At 41.5% G+C, this 19,466-nt stretch overlaps 1 protein-coding gene across 1 annotated transcript; it reads right to left on the reverse strand.

Moving 5' to 3' along the window:
* Nucleotides 1–1,752: 1,752 nt before the first annotated feature.
* LOC149836295 (homeobox-leucine zipper protein HOX21-like) lies at nt 1,753–3,689 on the reverse strand. The gene is made up of 2 exons (XM_090009748.1): nt 3,345–3,689; nt 1,753–2,103 (listed from the first exon to the last, which is right to left on the reverse strand). The coding sequence occupies exons 1-2, from the start codon at nt 3,687–3,689 to the stop codon at nt 1,753–1,755; spliced, it is 696 nt and encodes a 231-aa protein (XP_089865874.1).
* Nucleotides 3,690–19,466: the final 15,777 nt, after the last annotated feature.

Below are 19,466 nucleotides of genomic sequence, written 5' to 3' on the forward strand. Positions count from 1 at the left end.
TAATCGGACTTTTGGGCCTGGACTCGGGTCTTTATTGGGTCTTATTATTTGTTACCATACCCTGACCCTATAGGGTTTGGTCCAGGTAAACTGGCTCGTTGACACCCTTATTAAAGATGGAATGCCTAATTGGATCTTAATAGATGGGGTGTGTAAAATTATTAAAAAAAAGTCTATAATTAAACTTAATAAAAAAGTAAAACTATTTAAAAAATCATGAAATTTGCATGCAAGGTAAAGTCATTAAGGAAGCCACGCTCTATTGGGTGTGAGAACCGGTGCCTAAATTTCTTAAAAAGAATGGATTGATTAAACTTAATTAAGAAAGTAACTTTTCCTAAGAAAATGAAAACTGCATGTAGTGAAAAAAGAAAGTTATTAAAAGTGAGTGTTTAATTGGGTGTAAGGCATAGTGACAAATATCACGAGAAATTGCTTGAAAATTTAAAACAGCAATTTCTTGCGAGATTTTTAAAATATTATGAGATTTATGAAAAACATAAATATCATAATTTAAATGTGATATTTACATTTTAAATGTCTATTTATCATGAAAAAAAAGTGTATTTTTATTTTTAAATAATTTTTATTAATATTTTCTTATAAAAAACAATTTATATATTTTTTAATTTATTTTTTTGTTGCCAAGATTTTGCCAAAAAAATGGGAGATTATGAAAAAATTTCAAATTCTTGCAAGTTTTTTAAAAACAAGATTTTGTCGTTTTTAACGTTTGTCACTGTGGTGGAAGGAACAATGCCTAATTAAACTTCTTAAATGAATTTAATTAGTCTTATTAAAAAAAGTAGATGTAACTCGTCTGATTCGGGCGAGTCCCAACAAAACCCCGAAGACTCGGTCAATTCTCTGCTGACTCAGCCGAGTTTAGCCCAAACCGAGTTGTATTAAAATTTTGACTCGGTTAAAGGGAGATACAAGACAACTCGGGCGAGTTGACACGCAGAGTTTGCCAACTATGGGAATGACTAACACTTTTCTTTTTATTTAAGAGATGACAATTAAAAAATTAAAAGAAAAAGTGAAAAGGGCGAACGATACTTTTGGAGGTCTTCATTTTAATCAACAGAGAAAGAGAGAGAGAGAGAGAGAGAGAGCATTCGGACCCATACTTTTAGACCACCTCAAACCCCTTATTTTTTCTAAAAGCAATTTTAGCACAATGGGCGAGCAGCCCATAAGAGTGAGTTACAGGGAGGATCAGGTGCAATCTGATTGCACAGGTTTCGTGTGCTGCTGCAATCTCCAACCCTAAACGGGGTGGGTTTCGACGGATCCCCGCTTCTGCCTGGTGGACAATAGTGCCCAGAAGCATCATTTAGACTTGGCATCACGGTCAGGTACAGTGGCTCACTAAATTGTACACATGCGATCACCATGGGAGGTGATTGCTTCGGTTACCGAATCTTAAAACCATGGAAGGTGAGTCCTTCAATTACTGAATCCGTGTAACAATTCCAACTAATTGTGTTCTTCTTTCTTCTCAAAACAAAAAAAAAACTAATTGTGAACATCTTTTAGATTCCTTTGTACATACCACTTATTATTATAATCCAAACAAGCAGCAGATGGCTTCAACACTGTTTTACATCCATAGCCGTGTCCGGTCTTGGACCAGGCACCAACCTGCACTCTAGTGATCTTCTTTACAGTGTTTTTGAATTCTCGAAGCCACTAAAACGCCACTTTATTTTCTCTCTTTATTTCCTTTTGTGTATTTTTACAGTGACAGATTCAAAGCCATAGCTCCCACCATTGCGAAGATTGATCAGGACAGCAGGAGGGTTCCAAGCCGTAGGATCTATCAGCTGGAAGGCCAAATGGGTCATATTCACAACCGTTGATATCCACAAAATCTTCTTCTTCTTCTTCCCGTTCCTTGTTTTCACATTTCTCTAGAAATTTTCTGCACTCGCTTTCTGAGGACGAAACCAACCTCAAATCCGATTCTTCCTTAGCCATCACACATTTCCCGTGCCCAACTTCCGAGTCTCCCTCCTCGCTGTTCCTAGCAGAAACCGGATCGCTCTTCTCTGTGGAACCTAACTTGGGATGCTTGTCTAAGAGACCACTCAACTTCTGCAACTGCAAAAGAACTAATGATTTTTTCACTAGAGAGAAAAATACTACTTTTATGAGGCGTTCAAGTTGACGGATGTTGCGAGTTTGAAGGTCCAAATACTTTCAGAGGGCATTGGTACGTAGGAGACCTCAAGGGTTTTAGTGCCGGAGGCCTGAACTAGGAATGGCTGGATTTACACCTACCTAACTGGATCAGGTGTAATCACATTGCACATTTTTTAAAATCCCTCTCCAAAGACCTTGTACTATGGCAGGCATGGGCCAAGTTTGGTTCTTCAAAGCTCTTGCAAATTAAACACAAGCGGAGCCAGTTACTAATTTAAATAATGGACCAGCCAGACCAAGCTCACCTGCGTCAAGCCCCTACGTTGAATTGGCTTGACACACCACACAACCCATTTGACATCTATCCTCGAACCATGGGCTACTAAGCCAACATGAAAAGCACAAAGTTACTAAAAAAATCTTAAGCCTTGGCACGATTATTATTATGCAAGAGCCAGCGTGATTAGGTCTACGATCCTGGAGCGGTTTCTCAGAGTAAAAAAAATAAAAAAATCCATGGATCACTTCTTTTCTAGGATTGATTGCGCCTGGGATAATATTGGTGAATTGCTTGGTCGGTGTTCTTTGCGAGTTAAGGCACTCAAACCGAATTTTTCTTTTGAAAGGCAAGCTGGGGTTAGGCAGACCCCCTACCAGTTACACTATACCATTGAGTTTTGAACCTGCAACTTTCCAACTCAAGGAGACGTGCACTAGCTGCTTCTACCAGACAAGTAGAGCCCCTGTGGTGACTCACCCATGATTTTTTTGAAAGGCGAGCCGGGGTTAGGCAGAACCCAGCAATTATTATTCAACGTACAATTGGGGTTTGAACCTGCAACGTCCCACCACAAGGAGAAGTGCACTGACCCGGGATTTACTATCTAAGAAGCAGGCCTATTAAGTGATTCCGACCCTAAGCAGGTTCCTCTTCATTGTTAAAAAAAAAAAAAAGAGTATCCATGACTCACGAGCTTGTAACCCGAGGGTTAAGTACCTCTCCGTAATTAGGCCAACAAAAAAAAGGTGGGTGTACTCCTTGGTGGGTAAAGGGGACCTGAAATTTTACACCGACGGACACCACAAACAAGGGCAACTGCAGGACTGGTAGCCCTCCAGGATTCTGAAACCGGTACCAGTGAACCATGCTAGACAATATAGTAAGCCCATATGCAAGTAAACATCTAATTAACATTTACCTGCTTTAATAGAGCTTTCTTCTCTCTCTTAAGAGACTCGAAACTAGAAAGCAGAGCATCATAATCTGCCTTGAGCACGCTGTAATCTTTCTCAATCTGCTTTGCTTTCCACCGAGCCCTCCTATTCTGAAACCATATAGCAATCTGCCTAGGGTGCAACCCCAGCTCCCTGGCTAGCTGAGTCTTCTTCCTCGGCTCGAGCCTAGTGGTCTCGGTCTCGAATATCCTCTCCAAGGACTTGATCTGCTCATCGGTGAACCTCCTCTTCTTCCTCTTCTGCGAGAGGTTTATGCTCACCACCGAGTCTGATTCTTCTGCTGTGCTGTACTCTTCCTTCTCCATCATTGCGCGTGTGTTGCTTTAGTTTCCTTTATTATATAACGATAGTTAATTAAGAGGATGCATACAAGGGCTCTGCTGGTAGGGACGATTTGTGAATGTCACCAAGTCGAGGGGACATCACAAGTTCGAATCTCACTGATGTCCCTTGCCGCAAGGTCGAAGCTGGCCGTACTTTTCGGAGGGCATGGGAGGTCTCAAGGGTTTTAAAAATGGGCAAATATGCAGTGGGTGATTGAGGGGTGGGGTGCCCTTGGAATATAGAAAAGTAAAAGAGGATGATTAGAATGGTTGAGAGATGAGGTTTGGTTAGTGTATATAAGTAATCATTTAATATAAACAACTGTTTGGATGAGTTTTATGGGCTTTTTCGTGTGGACCAATTAGATCACATAGCGTGTGAAATGCTCCTTGTTGTTTTGTTGTTTTTTCGTATTTAATAATGTGTTATTCTTTTTGTTTTCTTTTAATTGCTGATTTGAGTTGAGCCACGTCTTGAGAGAATTTTAGTAACTTGCAAGGGAGATGCACTTCAAGGGCAGCTTGCTTGCTTCATGGAGAACAAAGCAAAAGGATGAATGAGGACCTATATAGTGAGTGGCTTCCTACCGACTCAATTATGAGCAATCTTTGCTGTGGGTACGAGAGCAGTTGCCATAGTATTGTATACGACGTTATATAACATCATCATCGTACAGCTCAATTGATGGAGGCGTGTGTGGAATCCATGCTCACACAACTCACAGCTCTCAAGTGAGATGTGCGATGGGATTTGAATATAAACGACAATCGGTTGTATACAATATAACTGCAAGTCTGCAACTGCTCTCTCCTTATGTCTACTTAGTAATCTCAAATCACCAAAATATAATACCATTACCCCCCCCCCCCCCCACACACACACACACACACCCACACAGAGAGAGAGAGAGAGTAATGAGTAGCTCATAAACAGTCATGTTTCCTAAACGGCTTCAAAAGAACAAAGTTTCTAGTGTTTGCTAATTCCGAACTGAATATATTCTTGATAGCTTACTCAGTAGAATATATATATATTAGGTTATTCCTTATTTGTTTTTAGATATGTACTTAGAAAGATCAAAGTAGACAGCTCATATTGCACCAAAACATAATAAAATAGTAATTGAGGTTTCTCATCAAATTGATCCAAAGATGGTTTTTAATGAACAAAGTGATGGTAAGCACGTCTAACGGTTAGGATTATGCATAAAACATGTGCAACTATTTGCATAAGTGTTTAGGACAGTTTAGGACTGTATGGGGACTATATATATATATATATATATATATATATATATATATATATATATATATAGAGAGAGAGAGAGAGAGAGCTACAAAATGAGCATTGTACTAAACGAAATATGCTATTAGATTTTTTTTGTTTTTGCAAAATTTTGACCGTACAAATGTGATCTATGTGCTTGTTTGTATAGAAATCACTTCTTTGACCATTTGATTCTATGGCTAGCTTTTTATAAGGTTTAAAAAACCAACGGCCTACAAATTTTGAGGCTCCAAATACCATTTTTTTATCCAAAATACATTACCCAATTGTATTGTTTTCTAGTAAATTAATCAGAATTTCAAAAAAAAATTACAGAAAATCCAATAGCATTTTTCATATACATTTTGTAGGTTTCAATTTCCCTATATATATATATATATATATATATATATAGAGAGAGAGAGAGAGAGAGAGGGAAATGTGTACCATCCATACCATTTATCTCCTAGATTGTCTCATACTTCTTGCTTGAGTTTTTTACATAATTCAAACCTGTAAATGTGTTTACCATTTCTTATTTATTAAAAGCTATACTTTGAATTGAATTAATTTAACAAAAAATCTTCATTTTAGTTAATCATTCTTTTGGTAAAATATATATTGTTGTTTTTTTTAGTGCTACAAACAAATCTCAGATAAAAAATAATTAAACCAATACATGTTTTCTACTAAATAGAGCACATAGATCACATCTATGACTTTAAACAAAACAAAAACACATGCAAATATGTCTTTTAAAGAAGTCAGATAATTTAAGAGAAAATAGTCCGCAAGCACCCCCCCCCACACACACACACAAATATATATATATATATATATATATATATATATATATATATATATATATATATATATATATAGAGAGAGAGAGAGAGAGAGAGAGAGAGAGAACATTCAACATTACCAAAATACATCCAACAAAATATTGGATGAGAGAAAAACATAGGAGTAAGACAGCCACAATCTAGATGGTGACTGTGCATAGTTCAGAGTACAAGCTGATCAAACCCCCGTCTCTACTATATAATTTAAGAACCAGATACACATCAGACATAACCCGTTGGCAAAGCCTTCCAAAATCGAATTTGATGCCCCTGAAGAAGATGTAGTTTCTTTCAGTCCAAATCACCCACCATGCTGAAAACAACCAAACCCGCCATAATAATCTTCCTTTTTTTTGTGTCGCAAAATCATGGGATCGAGCAAGATGTTCTGAATAATGAAACTCGAACGAATTTGAACAGATGGTGCACCCCATGTTTGAAAAAATAGGTCTAGAATGATCGTGCAAAACCAAAATAGGTGAGTCGTGTCCTCTTCTGCCTTCTCGCAAAGAACACACATGCTGGGAAATTGAAGCCCCCGTTTCCTGACATTAGTCTGGGTTTGAACACAATTCAGAGCCACTAGCCACGCCAAAGCTTTGGCCCTTGCAGCGGGCCCCTTACCCTACATACAATCAGTGGGAAACCAGTCCAGCCTGGAAGGCAACAAAGAATGGTAAACTTGCTTAATAGAGAACCTATTTCTGCTCGCAATGGCCCAGTGAAGCCATGGGCGACCATGCACAGACCTAAGATCCCTGCCACTGAAAAAGCGAAGTGTCTTCCGCCACTCCAGCCAGAGGAACAAATGGCACACTAAAGTGGGCGTCGAAAGAAGGGAGTCAGGTAGACTACCATATTTTTGCCTAACAAACGTAGCCCAAGGAGATGAAGATGTGGAAGCGACCTAGGACCACTTCAAGACTAAAATGATACTTCTCTTTCTCAGAGCCGGAATCTCCAAGTTGCCTCGCTGCCTCGGGAGAACGATCTGTTGCCAAGAACCAAGTGGGGCCTTTTTGTGGGATGCATTCCCAGACCAAAGGAAGTGCGAGAGCAAACGGTTAATCGTTCGTTCTACTGTGGTCGGTATAATGGATATACTCATACAAAAATCTGGTAATCGGTCCAAAACATGGTGTATTAACGTCAATCGGCCCGTAAAAGATAAATATCAGGCCTTCCAAGACTGCAATGTCTCTTGCACTCGCTCTATAGTAGACATCAAAGAAGAAATTCTCGATGACTACAGTGAGTGCAATGATAGACCCAAAAAATTGATTGGAAGGTCGGATATCGGACAATTGAAGATCCTTGCAACAATCGATTAGAGAAGAGGGTCAGCATTGAGTAAGACCAGAGCACACTTACTCTCGTTCAGGCGAAGGCCTGAAATTGTAACGAAGACTTTAATAATGAAGCACAACCTAGATATTTGATTAACATTCGCATGACCAAATATTATACTATCATCTGCATATTGAATGGTGTGACCAACAAAACTAGGAATGCCCAAGGAATCCAAGAAGCCTATTTGTTCTGCCCTTTTCATGAGAATAGGTAAACCATCTGTCGCGATATTAAAAAGGATAGGGGCTAGGGGACAAGCCTGTCGCACACTTCTAGCCAACTTGAATTCTTCCCCTTTCAGTCCATTGATGCAAACCACATGACGACATGGATTTTGTGACCAACTCCTTAACCCAAGCTATAAATTGGCTGCTCAACCCCATATTTGTTAGAGATTCAATCAGAAAATCCCATGCCAGACTATCATAAGCCTTATAAAAATCTAATTTTAGCAAGAAGTACGATGCTTCAGTCGACTGTAAAAAGTGAAGAAGCTCAGTTGCACAAATAAAAGACCCTTGCAAACTTCAACCTAGAATAAAAGCTCACTGGTTCGGAGAGACAAGTTGATCAATGACAGCGCGCAATCGATTAGCCAACACCTTAGATAAAATGCGATATAGAGCACCCATCACCGAAATCGGCCTGAAGTTGGATATGTCTGACGCCCCTTGCCTCTTAGGAATCAAAGAGACGATTGTCATATGGTATGGTTTAGGTAGTCTTACATTACGATAGAATTCATCAAATAAGTGGAGCAAGTGACTTTTAACAATTGACCAAAAGGCTTTGAAGAAGTCAACGTGAAAACCATCAAGACCTGAGGCCTTCCATCCCGCGAGGCCGCTAATAGCATTAGAAATCTCAACTTCAATGAATCGAGCCTGCAAAGGAACATATTGGTTTGCTGCCAACCGCTTATAACCCATACCGTCGATGCCCCCCCCCCCCCCCCAAACGTGTGAGTCAACCGAATACAACCTAGAGAAATAAGAAGTAATAGCTGGCTGGCAATTTTGCTGACCAAACTGACATCCATCAATCTCGATTGAAAGGAACCGGTTCTTACTGTATTTATTTGATGCATTCATGTGAAAAAATCATGTATTATCATCACCATTAGCCAACCATGCAACTCTGGCCCTCAACTTCCATCTAAGCTCATCTCTTTCTCTTCATTTTGCAACGAGAGCAGAGAGGACGACGATACGCTCCTGCATTTGAAGCACTTAACCCTCTGACACACCATCAAGATCGACCTGACGTTGGGCCAGAGAGGAGAGCTCACTTTTCACTGACCGATGAACCTAAACTTGTTCAGGTTATTAAAGCTGAGTCATTCTTTAATACGTTGCCGAAGATGAAGAAGCTTTGCATAGATACGGAAGGCCGCCCAAGATCCCGTAGCAGGTTGAGCTCACGATTGTCCAACCAGCTGATGAAAGTCTGACACATGAAGCTAGGGATGGCAATGGACCAGAGGAAAGCAGGGCCCTGCCTCGCCCCATTTGAACCAAGGATGGAGGGCATGAAACGGGGATGGAGGCAGGGATGAAGGTTAAAATTCATCCCTGTGCAGGGATGGACCGACACTTTCCCCCACCCCACCCCATATTACTAAAATACCCTAAATCAAAAAATAAAATTACAAAATACCCACATTCATAAATACTCTTCTCTTATTAACCCTAACCCTATGTTTTATCCGTCGGAGCCATCGCCGTCCAGAGGAGAGAGATAAGGTAAATGGATTTTTTTGCTCTGTTTGAATAAGGGAAACAGATCATAAGTTGATAATCTCTTTTGCTCTTTTGAATGAGGATTAATTCATTTGTAGAGAAGGCCATGATCGAAACTTAGAAGCAGTGCTCCCATTTTGAAGATTAGTCCTTGATCCGAGCTTTGGTTCAAGATTTTCTTCTCTAGTTTCTGTCATGCTTTTCTATCAGGAATTGTACTGGTGAGCATATGGAACAATGTCTATTGTGTTAAAAATTCCCAGAGAAGGAAAGATTTTCTAATGTAGCAATGCTTCCTGCAGACTCTGATATTAGGACAAGACCCCGACCACTCTTCTCTGATAGAGTTATCACAAAGCTATTTCGTTATTAGGGAGAGAAACTATTCGTTCGGACAATTACTTCATAATGTGATTAAAAGAAATAATGTATGGCCTGCTGTCATCATCAATGAATGGACTGAAATTTGTTGAGAGTTGTTTCTTTGAATGTTGCCATTTGTCTTTGTGGGACTTCTGAGGAAGGGAAGTTGCATGCCAACTGTTTGATGAAATGGCCAAAAAAAGATGGAATTGACTCCAAACAAAATGGTTCAACAGATTGGGCAGGCCGAAACCTTATTCAAATTTGGTAGAATCTTTCTCTAACTAAAATAATTTGTGTTTTTAAGTATCTCTTGTGTTGCAATATGATTTCGCTGGGATCTTTAGTTAGAAGGTACATTTTCCAAATTTTATACTTGAATGGCTTGATACATTGTGTAGTTTATTAGAAATCTGGGAAGAAACCAACCAAACATAATTACAACCTGAATTCTTTTCAAGAAAATGGGGACGAGACGAGGAGGGGACGGGGGATGAGGCAGGGGCGGGGCGGGGACGAGGCAGGGGTGAGGACGGGGATTAATATTTTGAGACGGGGCGGGGGTGGAGGTCCAAAGTCTCCCCCGCCACAGGGGTGGACTGGGGATGAAGGTTAAATTTTAGAGAGGGGGCAGGGGTGGAGACCTTGTCCCCCGCTTCACTTTGGTCCACTGCCATCCCTACACGAAGCCACCACTCCTCAAAGAAGAACCTATGACACGCTTTGAAGCCTGTGACCCAAGAAACAATCAGTTGTCTATGATCGGACAGGTTCTGCGGCAACAGGCATATAGTGACATCCAGGACTGCATAAAATAGTTCTGGGGAGAGAAATACACGATCAAGTATCTGCAAGCAAGGACAAGACCTCAGATTTGACCATGAGAATTGCTCCCCCCCAAGAGGCACCGAGTAAAGTTGGTTCTGTCGAACAAACTTCTGAAACCCCCTAATGGAGGGGTTGAGAAGAACCAACATACTAGAATCTTGCGTAGACAACAAGCAATTGAAATCTCCTCCTAAACACTGAAGAGCTCCAAATGTATCCAAAACTCGATTCAAGTTAGCTCAGAAAGTTGGTTGCGAGGCAGACACGACAGGGCCATACACAAAAGTGAAGACGACATCTTGTAGCGACAATAGCAAGTTTGTAGAAAGGGAGATGGAATAATGACCAATATCCACTATCGCCACCTTAAGGAAAGCTTTTCAAAGAACCAGGATGCCCCCAACAAACCCAACGACTGATTTAAAAGCATATGTCACACCTCTCCATAAGTAAGACACCACTGATAACGAAATATCCTCCATTTTGGTTTCACAAATTACAACGACGTTCGAACTTTCATATCTAATCCAATTAGCTAAAAACAAACACTTACGAGAGCAATTTCTGCCCCTAATATTCAAAACACACATCTTCATGATAAATAAGTAGGAAGCACCCTAGGACGTCTTTGCCTGGCTGAGCGTCAAAATGAGCTGGAGCCATCTTTTTGAAGCTGAGCTTGCGAACGAGCCAATGATTTTGCTCTACGAAGACTATTTGCGATCCTAGCCGTCGATCATGCTCGAAGAATAATTTGTTGTTGGATCAAAGAAAGTTGCCCGAGTGAAATATGCACTTCTAGTGCCCGCGCAACCTCAGTGAAGGACATACCCCATATGTCAAACATGTCATCGACCCCCTGTGACCCACCCTCCGAACCTAACGAATCTGGGAAAGGTTGTGGATGCACAGGTTGCAAGCAGGAGACCCCCGAGGCCCCCTGAACAGACGCTCCGAGAACCTTCATGGGACTTCCCTTGTCTTGACCTGGCAGGCACGCCGCCGAACATAGAAAGTGGGTTTGTTGCGGCATACAAGGTGAAAACGAGACCATGCAGGTAAAAAAAAACATGTCGGGGCGGACCCCATGCACACCAGGACACCTTCGCACGGTAGGAATATCGTCAGAATACGAAGGGTAGAATCGATAGAACAAAAGACCCGTCGATCTTCAAAAAATGAACCAGCCCAGGATCCATCATGGGCGATAAATGCAGCACAACTCCCGGAAGCAAGATCATGCTGGCGGCCCAAGAGTCGAAGAGGTAAACCGGATGAACGTACAGAGCCCGATGAATTCTCAACGCAAGTGGACCCACACTCCATCTCGAGAATAGTCGTACTCATTAACTCGTTAGGGCGAATGTGACAGCTTGACGACTAAGAAGGACGCTTCCCAATGGTCGCTCTAGGATACGAGCGGTAGAACTTTGGCAAACGGATGGCCTCACGGGACAAACAGACGACACCAGATATCTTCAATGGGACCCAGAGCGATCTTATCTTTACTGTCGAAAATGGAGAGGTGCTCGCCTCCAAGGGACACACCTGCGCAACATCACAGAAAGATACAACGGGTCGACGAGGAGCAGGGACCCGATGCCTGGCCTGTGGTGAAGGTTTCGACATACAAGACTCACCGAAGAGGCAAATAATACGCCAAATTCTTGAACTATCCGAGCTACACCTGTGACAGAAAGATTTTGAATGGAAGTTGTGATTGAAACAGACAAGACACTACCAGTCCCCCGGCTTCGCTCGGCATACATCCGCTCGTCGCCTAAGGTTGCAGAAAGAAGGTTGCCACGCCGGTCGAACCAGATTCCACCCCTCTAATACATCCTTGTTGGAACATGGCCGAAAAAAAGGAGCACTGAGTGACCCCTGAATCCCATTGTCTTCTAGAGCTTCCTGACAAAGAGACTTAACAAACCACTTGACGTCCCCTAAATCAAGCGCTCGTCGATGCAAGCCACAGATCAGGAACCCAGATAAGGATGCGAAGAATCCCTGAGACAACCTGAATGGGACCCTAACCGGAGCCCCCCACTTCCGGAGCGACACCGCGAAGGCCCAAGCATTAATCCCATCCGCCAACTCCAGGAGAGCCTCTTTGTTGTGAGAAACCGGCCAACTACAAGAGAGACTCCAAAATCGATCAGACCCTGCGGCTTGCCTCTCATCATCATCAGCAGAGAGAGAGAGAGAGAGAGAGAGAGAGAGAGAGAGAGCTATGGGCTTTGAGACATGGTTGTCTAGAGGCCAAGAGAGGAAGAGTGAGAGAGAAATGGGTCCATGCTAGAGAGAGAGTTTATAAACTGTTAAGTATGTGAATTGGGTATGAGCCCACATGATCTGTTTTTGCCAGAAATTGACATTTGATCGGTATTTTTCTTTTAAAAAAAAAACATGACTTTTTATGCTTGAATATTTACAAGTGCCGGTGAGAAGTCAATTCGGTAATGCAAGTGCGGGTCCATGAAAGCGGTTCTCTGTAGTCGGCAAGAGTTTGGCTTATTAGTTAACGCAGAGCTGCAGACATATTTCCACGGCGGCTCATGATTACTCGCTTTACGTGGTCCGAGTCCAGTAGGAGGGTTGTGTAGTGAGGAATATACCCAAAGAATGTGGGTCGTTGTGTGCGGTTCTCCAGCCTGCCAACCGGAAGAAGTTAAAATAGGAAAACCCCACACATCTCAAATCATAGTTGGTCCACCCTGATGAGTCTTTCATAAACGTCAGACCATTCACGCCTCTTTAACAAAAGCGATGGTGATATGTGGCTTTCTCGCACAAAAAACTTCAAGTTTCTACTTGCTCTTATCCTTGTTCAAAGAAAGTTGGCCTTAAACCTTTCTATTTTTCGTATGGTCAAGTGATCAAAGAGAGAGTAGGCACAAGGAAAATCTGATGTGCCATCATAAGTACAGCCGGTAGAGCCAGCGCTACTTGGTCTCTCATCCTGGGGGGCGGTTTCTCCTTATAAATATAAAAAAACCATCCCTTATTACATCCCTAGCTTCGTACCCCTCCTTAGGATTTCAATGATGCAAATTGCTTTGACCAAATAGGACTCCATAGATCTAAGTCATTCATTTACTGAAAATCAACATTTAAATTGTCTAAATTTGACTTGTGTTTAGGATTTTTTAGTGATTCAAATATCAACGGTCGACAAAATACAATATTTTGTGATTTAAAAAAACATTTTTTAATTGAAAAAATATAATCCAAGAGTTGATTCTTATTAAATCGATCGTGTTGAATCCATCTACGAGGTCATATTTAATCAAAACAACCTGCATCATAGGATTTTTGGAGGGGTATATATGAAGATGAAGGATGACATAGGGTATGAGTGGAACCGAACTCAGGCTGAAGCATGGGAGGAGACTTTCTTGTTTCTTGGTGGGCAGAGAGAGAGAGGGAGAACCTTGAGCATTCAAGGTCAATGTGGCACCGCAGCCCACATCCAAACCATAATGATGGTTTCTTCTCGACTAATAAAAAAAGATGAAGAAAGAGAGAAGACCTTGATGCCATGCGGCGAGGGCCACCAAATGGTAACAAGTTTTGCATGGTTTACCTACCTTAGGGGTGGGCGGCCGGCCGCACATGCCCAGGCCAGCCTGCGGTCTGGCTCAGCCTATGTGTGTGCGTGTAAATAAAAAAAAAAAGTGTCTTTTCCTCTCAAATCAAACATGCCAAACAAATGTTAAAGGTCAGATTTGTGAGAAACATGTTAAATACTTGTTTGTTTGCGGTAGGTCTACCACTTTTCTAGCCTACCAACAGTTTATCATGTTTTTGAAAGAGTTTTTTCATGTTTTTTTAAATTCTGACCATGATGTACAAGTTTGATTTATTAGGAATATACTCTTCAATCATCCTATATTTTTGACACGCAGGTAAGTTTTTATAAGATTTAACAGTCGACAATCTAAAATTTTCATAAATATGCAAGGCTTACAAATTCATATTTTTATCGAAAATACATGATGCAAGTGTTGTTTCCTAGTAAATTGATCATGCCAAATACACCTACAATGTCAAATTTATGAAAAAATCCGAAAATGCATGTTTGCTCACGGTAGGCTACTTTTCTGAATGATAAGATTTAAGAGGGGTATGAGAATGGGGAGAGGGTGGTGTATGTTCGCCCCCGATGATTCACTGAATCCCACGCCTGTGTTCGGGGCTTTGAATGAGCACCACGTATACAAGCACATGGGGCTCGTATTCCCGTGTATGTTGACATAACTTTGCATCGAACTCTGGTGTTGTTGCAGAGACTTAAGTACCCTTTCTTGCTATTCTTCTCATAAAGTGATGGTTTGAGAAAATGACAAAAATGCCCTTTATTCAAAAAAGAAAAAACAAACAGTTCAAAAAAAGGACAAACATGTCCTCCATCCAGAAATTCGAGGATGATGTTGACTCTTCAAAGTCTTCTTCTTCTTTCTCTGTTCAAAAAAAGGACAAACATGTCCTCCATCCAAAAAGTCGAGGATGATGTTGACTCTTCAAAGTCTTCTTCTTCTTTCTCCGTAAAACACTGTAAAACCCTCTCTCTCTCTAGAGAAGAAATCAATGGAGGCAAAGACTTCTTCCTGGAGAAGGCCATGAACATCAATCCTCTCACTCTCTCTCCCTTCTCTCTCTACTTCTGTGCACATCCAACAGACGATCCTACATTGCTCCATCGTCATCTTTTTCTTCTTCCTTCTTCGTAAAACACTGTAAAACCCTCTCTCTCTCTCTCTAGAGAAGAAATCAATGGAGGTAAAGAGTTTCTCCTGGAGAAGGCCATGAAAACCAACCCTCTCACTCTCTCTCTACTTATGTGCCTGATTTAGAGTTTTTGCCCTTACAGGGGGGGGGGTCCGGGGGCTCCCCCCCGGCGCAGATCCCGCTGCGCGGTCAGCGGGCGGGGGTCCAGGGGGGGCCGCCCCTGGCGGGGGGCAGCGCCCTCCGGACCAAATTTTTTTTGGGCCTTCCAACAATGATTTGTAGTATTATCGGGCTTTCCTACAGCAATTTGTAGTATTTTTGGGTCTCCAACGAAACGCTATAGTGATTTGCAGAAGACACTACAAATCACTATAGCGATTTACGGAAGACACTACAAATCGCTATCGCTATAGCGATTTGTAGTGTCTTCCGTAAATCGCTATAGTGATTTGTAGATTCTTACGCAAATCGCTATAGCGATTTGTAGTGTCTTCCGCAAATCACTATAGCGATTTGTAGTGTTATTCAGTAAGCAAATCGCTACCCGAATTAGGACCAACTTGTCAGGGTCATATCTCCCTAACCGGAGGTCATATTCCAAATCCGTAAAAAGTGGTGTCTTCGTTATTGAGTCTAGTTTATTTCTGTAAATTTTCAGTGATTTATATTGTCATTTCATTCCCCATTTTAACTTCAATGATACATTATAACCACAATCATCAAAAGAAAGATTGCCCAAGCTAAGAGTCTTGAGAGAGTAGAGGAGGCCTCACCACCCACCAAACAACAAAAAATACAATGACTCAACTTCAAGTGCAGTAAGGACCCAGAGTCGAATAAATTTAGAGGCAGCTCATCAGTAAGGACCCACAACAGTCAATGTGCAGGTCAGTCGGTGCTTGATGGAGCAATGTAGGATCTTCTGATGGATGTGCACAGAAGCAGAAATAGAAGGGAGAGAGAGAGTGAGAGGGTTGATGAGCCCCCGGACCCCCCTCGTGTAAGGGAAAAAGGCCATGAACACGCTAGTAGGATCCCTCAGACCCCCCTTCGGTAAGGGTAAAAGCTCTGAATCAGACTCCACAACTCTTCAAGTTGAATGATGCTACCCACACTGGGAGGATCTCTCAGACTCCCCTTTCTGTAAGGGTAAAAACTCTAAATCAGACTCCACAAACTCTTAAGTTGAATAATGCTACCCACGCTGGGAGGAGCCCCCAGACCCCTCTCCTGTAAGGGTAAAAACTCTGAATCAGGATTTACAACTCATTTAGTTGAATGATGCTACCCACGTTGGGATGAGCCCCCAAACCCTCCTCCTGTAAGGGTAAAAACTCTGAATCAGGCTCCACAACAGTCAATGTACAGGTCAGTCGGTGCTTTTTGGAGCAATGTATGGTCTTCTAATGGATGTGCACAGAAGCAGAAATAGAAGGGAGAGAGAGAGTGTGTGAGAGTTGATGTTCATGACCTCCTCCAGGGGAGATTTTTTTCTAGGATAATCCTGCAGTGCAGAGACTGGGTCTTAAATAATCACGGGGCACTTAAGTCTTTACAACCACTCCTTTTCAAGAACCGTCATTTTTTTTGCACCAATGGAGGAGAGGGTACTTAAGTCTTTGCAAGCACATCAAACTCCAACGCTAATTAATGTTGACAAACATGGGGATACGAGACGCACATGCTTACATACGTGGTGCTCTTTGGGACCCCCGAACATGAGATGTAGCTAACTGCCCTGTTCGGGGGGGGGGAACATATAACCTGCTTTGGAGAATGGGTGATGACATACGGCCGAGATGAGAGGAATCAGTCTCATTCTGCTTCGAGGAGGATACCTGACGCAAATGATGATAATGATGACTAAGTCTTCATGACGATGGCAGGAATAATAGTAAGAAAGATAAATGGTTAAAAAAAAAAAGGGAAATATTGTCAAATATAGACAGTACCATACTATTTATCCAAAAACATAAGTGTGAGTTTAATTTAACTAACGTGACACTACAGATCTATTAGGAATCGCACTTTGGTTAGAGTGGTTTTGACCTAATAACATGACTTTTTTTAATCAATATATTTTGGTGCATTATTAGCCGCTGATTAATGCAGCGCTTAAAACTAAAAACATGTCTATACGACAAATGCACGCAGAGAATCTAAAACATAATGTTAACTAAACAAACCATTAGGTCCGTATCTGATTTTATTTTTTTTAATAGAGAGAAACCCTTGCAGAAAAGAAAAACCCCAAAGTGAGGTCCCACAACCACCCTGCCTTACGTGGAAGCTACAAACGAACCCGTGCACAGTGAGGTTTGATCCAGCATCTTCATCTCAGCAACCTCACAACCACCTTGCTGGCCACGTGAACGACTCTGGCTGTGGTAGCAAATTAAGGATATTAGATTAGGATACAGCCGAGGGAAACCAATACTAACGCCAAAAGAGAGAGGGGAGGGCATAGTGACAAATATCGTGAGATTTATGAAAATTGCCCAAAAGTTTAAAATGACAATTTCTTGCACGATTTTCAAAATATCGCAAGATTTATGAAAAATATAAATACCACGATATTTACGTTTTAAACAGCTATTTATCATAAAATACCATGTTTTTATTTTTAAATAAATTTTATTAATATTTTCTTATAATTTTTTTATTTCCTAGACTATGCCAAAAAAATGCAAGATTTATGAAAAAATTTCAAATTCTGAAGAGTTTTTGAAAAACGATATTTTGTCGTTTTTAACTTTTGTCACTATCAGGGAGGCTTTAGCCGAGACGAAGAATACCAGCTGTACCCGTCAACAGGAGGTACGTGCACGACTCGGCGACGAAACAAGGAATAAAGATGACGTTAACCGTGTGACATGGACTGGACGCTACCTGTCAAGTGACCTGGAAGTTTATCGGACGAAGAACCAATCATGTTTCGAAATTTGGTACTGCTTGAAAGGGGGTTGCCCCGTAAGAGAGAGAGAGAGAGAGGAGTTTGTGGACTTGTATGTCATATTCAATATCACGATTGCTGTTTGATTGAAGACCAGTAGTGACAAATATCACGAGATTTATGAAAATCTCGCGATAATATCGAGAGAATTTGCCTGAAAGATTAAAACGGCAATTTCTCGCGAGAATTTAAAAAATGTCACGATATTTATGAAAAACATAAATACCCTTATTTAAACGCGATATTTACGTTTTAAATAGCTATCTATCGTGAAAAACTGTGTTTTTATTTTTAAATAATTTTTATTAATATTTTATTATAAAAAAATATTAAATATTTTTTAATTTATTTTTTATTGCCGAGATTTTGCTGAAAAAAATGCGAGATTTATGAACATTTCAAATTCTCGCTAGTTATTGCCGTTTTAAACTTTGAGGTAATTTCTCCTGATATTATCGTGGTCCCCTTTGCGTCATTTTCAGCCGGTTAATGGTCGGGCTGGTACCACCCGGCGGGGGCAGTACTGGTCGGCCACTTTCCGGCTGGTGATTGGCTGGAAAGTTGAATTTTTTTCCAGTTTTTATATATATAGCTGGCCGGAAAATGGTCGGGCTAGTGCCCCTTGTCAAGGGCGGCACACCACGGCCATCCACTGACCAAGAAATGGTGGGACTCATGCCTGCTTTGTCGGGTGGCACCATCCTGGCCATTTTCTGGCTGCGGATGGCCGGGAAAGAGCCCAGCGGTTTTTTCTTTTTGTTTTCAATATTTTTTAGCATTTTTCAATTTTATTTTATTTTATCATATCTGACCAACCATCAGCAGGGAAGCGGCCGGACTAGTGCCTGTTTTTAATTTTATGATTTCTGGTCATTTTCCGTCTAACCACCGGCCGGAAAATGGAAAGACTATTGCCTCCCTTGCCTGTTGGCACCAGCCCCGCCATTTTTAGGCTGGTGACTGGCCGAAAAATGACCCAGATATTTTTTTGTTTTTTAATCATTTTTACGTTTTTTTATTTTAGAGTATCCGGGAGGCAACGGCCAAACCACTTCCGGGTGCTGAGATGAAGCGGAAAGAAGCTGCCTGCTTCCGATTAGGGGTGTCAACGGGTCGGGTTTGGTTCTGAGTCAAGTGGAATCATACTTGAATTAGATTTTCAGTATAATATTGGGTATGAACCTAAGTTTGATCGGGTTCACTATAAGAAAAACCATACCTGAACCCGATAAGAACTATATGAACCAAACTTGGACCCAGTAAAACCATTTTTTTATCAATTTTTACATTGAAAAATTGCAGGTTTTAATCAGAAACAATTAGTCCCCTTGGTCGGAAGTCCACCAATTAGCTAGATATTTAGGCCTGTGTTTGATTCGCAGGACAAAACCCCCATGGGGGAAAAGCGATCCCTGCGCAGGTGTTCTACTGTGTTTGTTTGTCTCTGCCACTTCTTTTCACAAGGGGACGCTGTGGGACTCTCACGAGCTCTGGACAAACGCTGCCCCACACGTCTAGGTGGCATTTGTCCAAGCAATCAAACGCCCTCCTAAAGATTTTTTGTTTTTATTGATAGGCAAGGTTGGGTTAGGCAGACGGAGACCCCCAGCAGTTATACAACCGGACCATTGGGTTTTGAACTTGCAACATCCCCAACACAAGGTAACGCACACTAACCGCTCCTAT

This window comes from Nuphar pumila, chromosome 6 (assembly GCF_984573655.1).
Source record: "Nuphar pumila chromosome 6, dmNupPumi1.hap1.1, whole genome shotgun sequence".
Classification (NCBI taxonomy): Eukaryota; Viridiplantae; Streptophyta; class Magnoliopsida; order Nymphaeales; family Nymphaeaceae; genus Nuphar; species Nuphar pumila.

Excerpts from the sequence above, each read along its gene's own strand:
- LOC149836295 (XM_090009748.1), bottom strand. The coding sequence starts at position 3,689 with ATGATGGAGAAGGAAGAGTACAGCACAGCAGAAGAATCAGACTCGGTG. Across the intron at positions 2,104-3,344 it reads AGAAAGCTCTATTAAAGCAG|TTGCAGAAGTTGAGTGGTCT; the intron begins GTAAATGTTAAT and ends GTTCTTTTGCAG.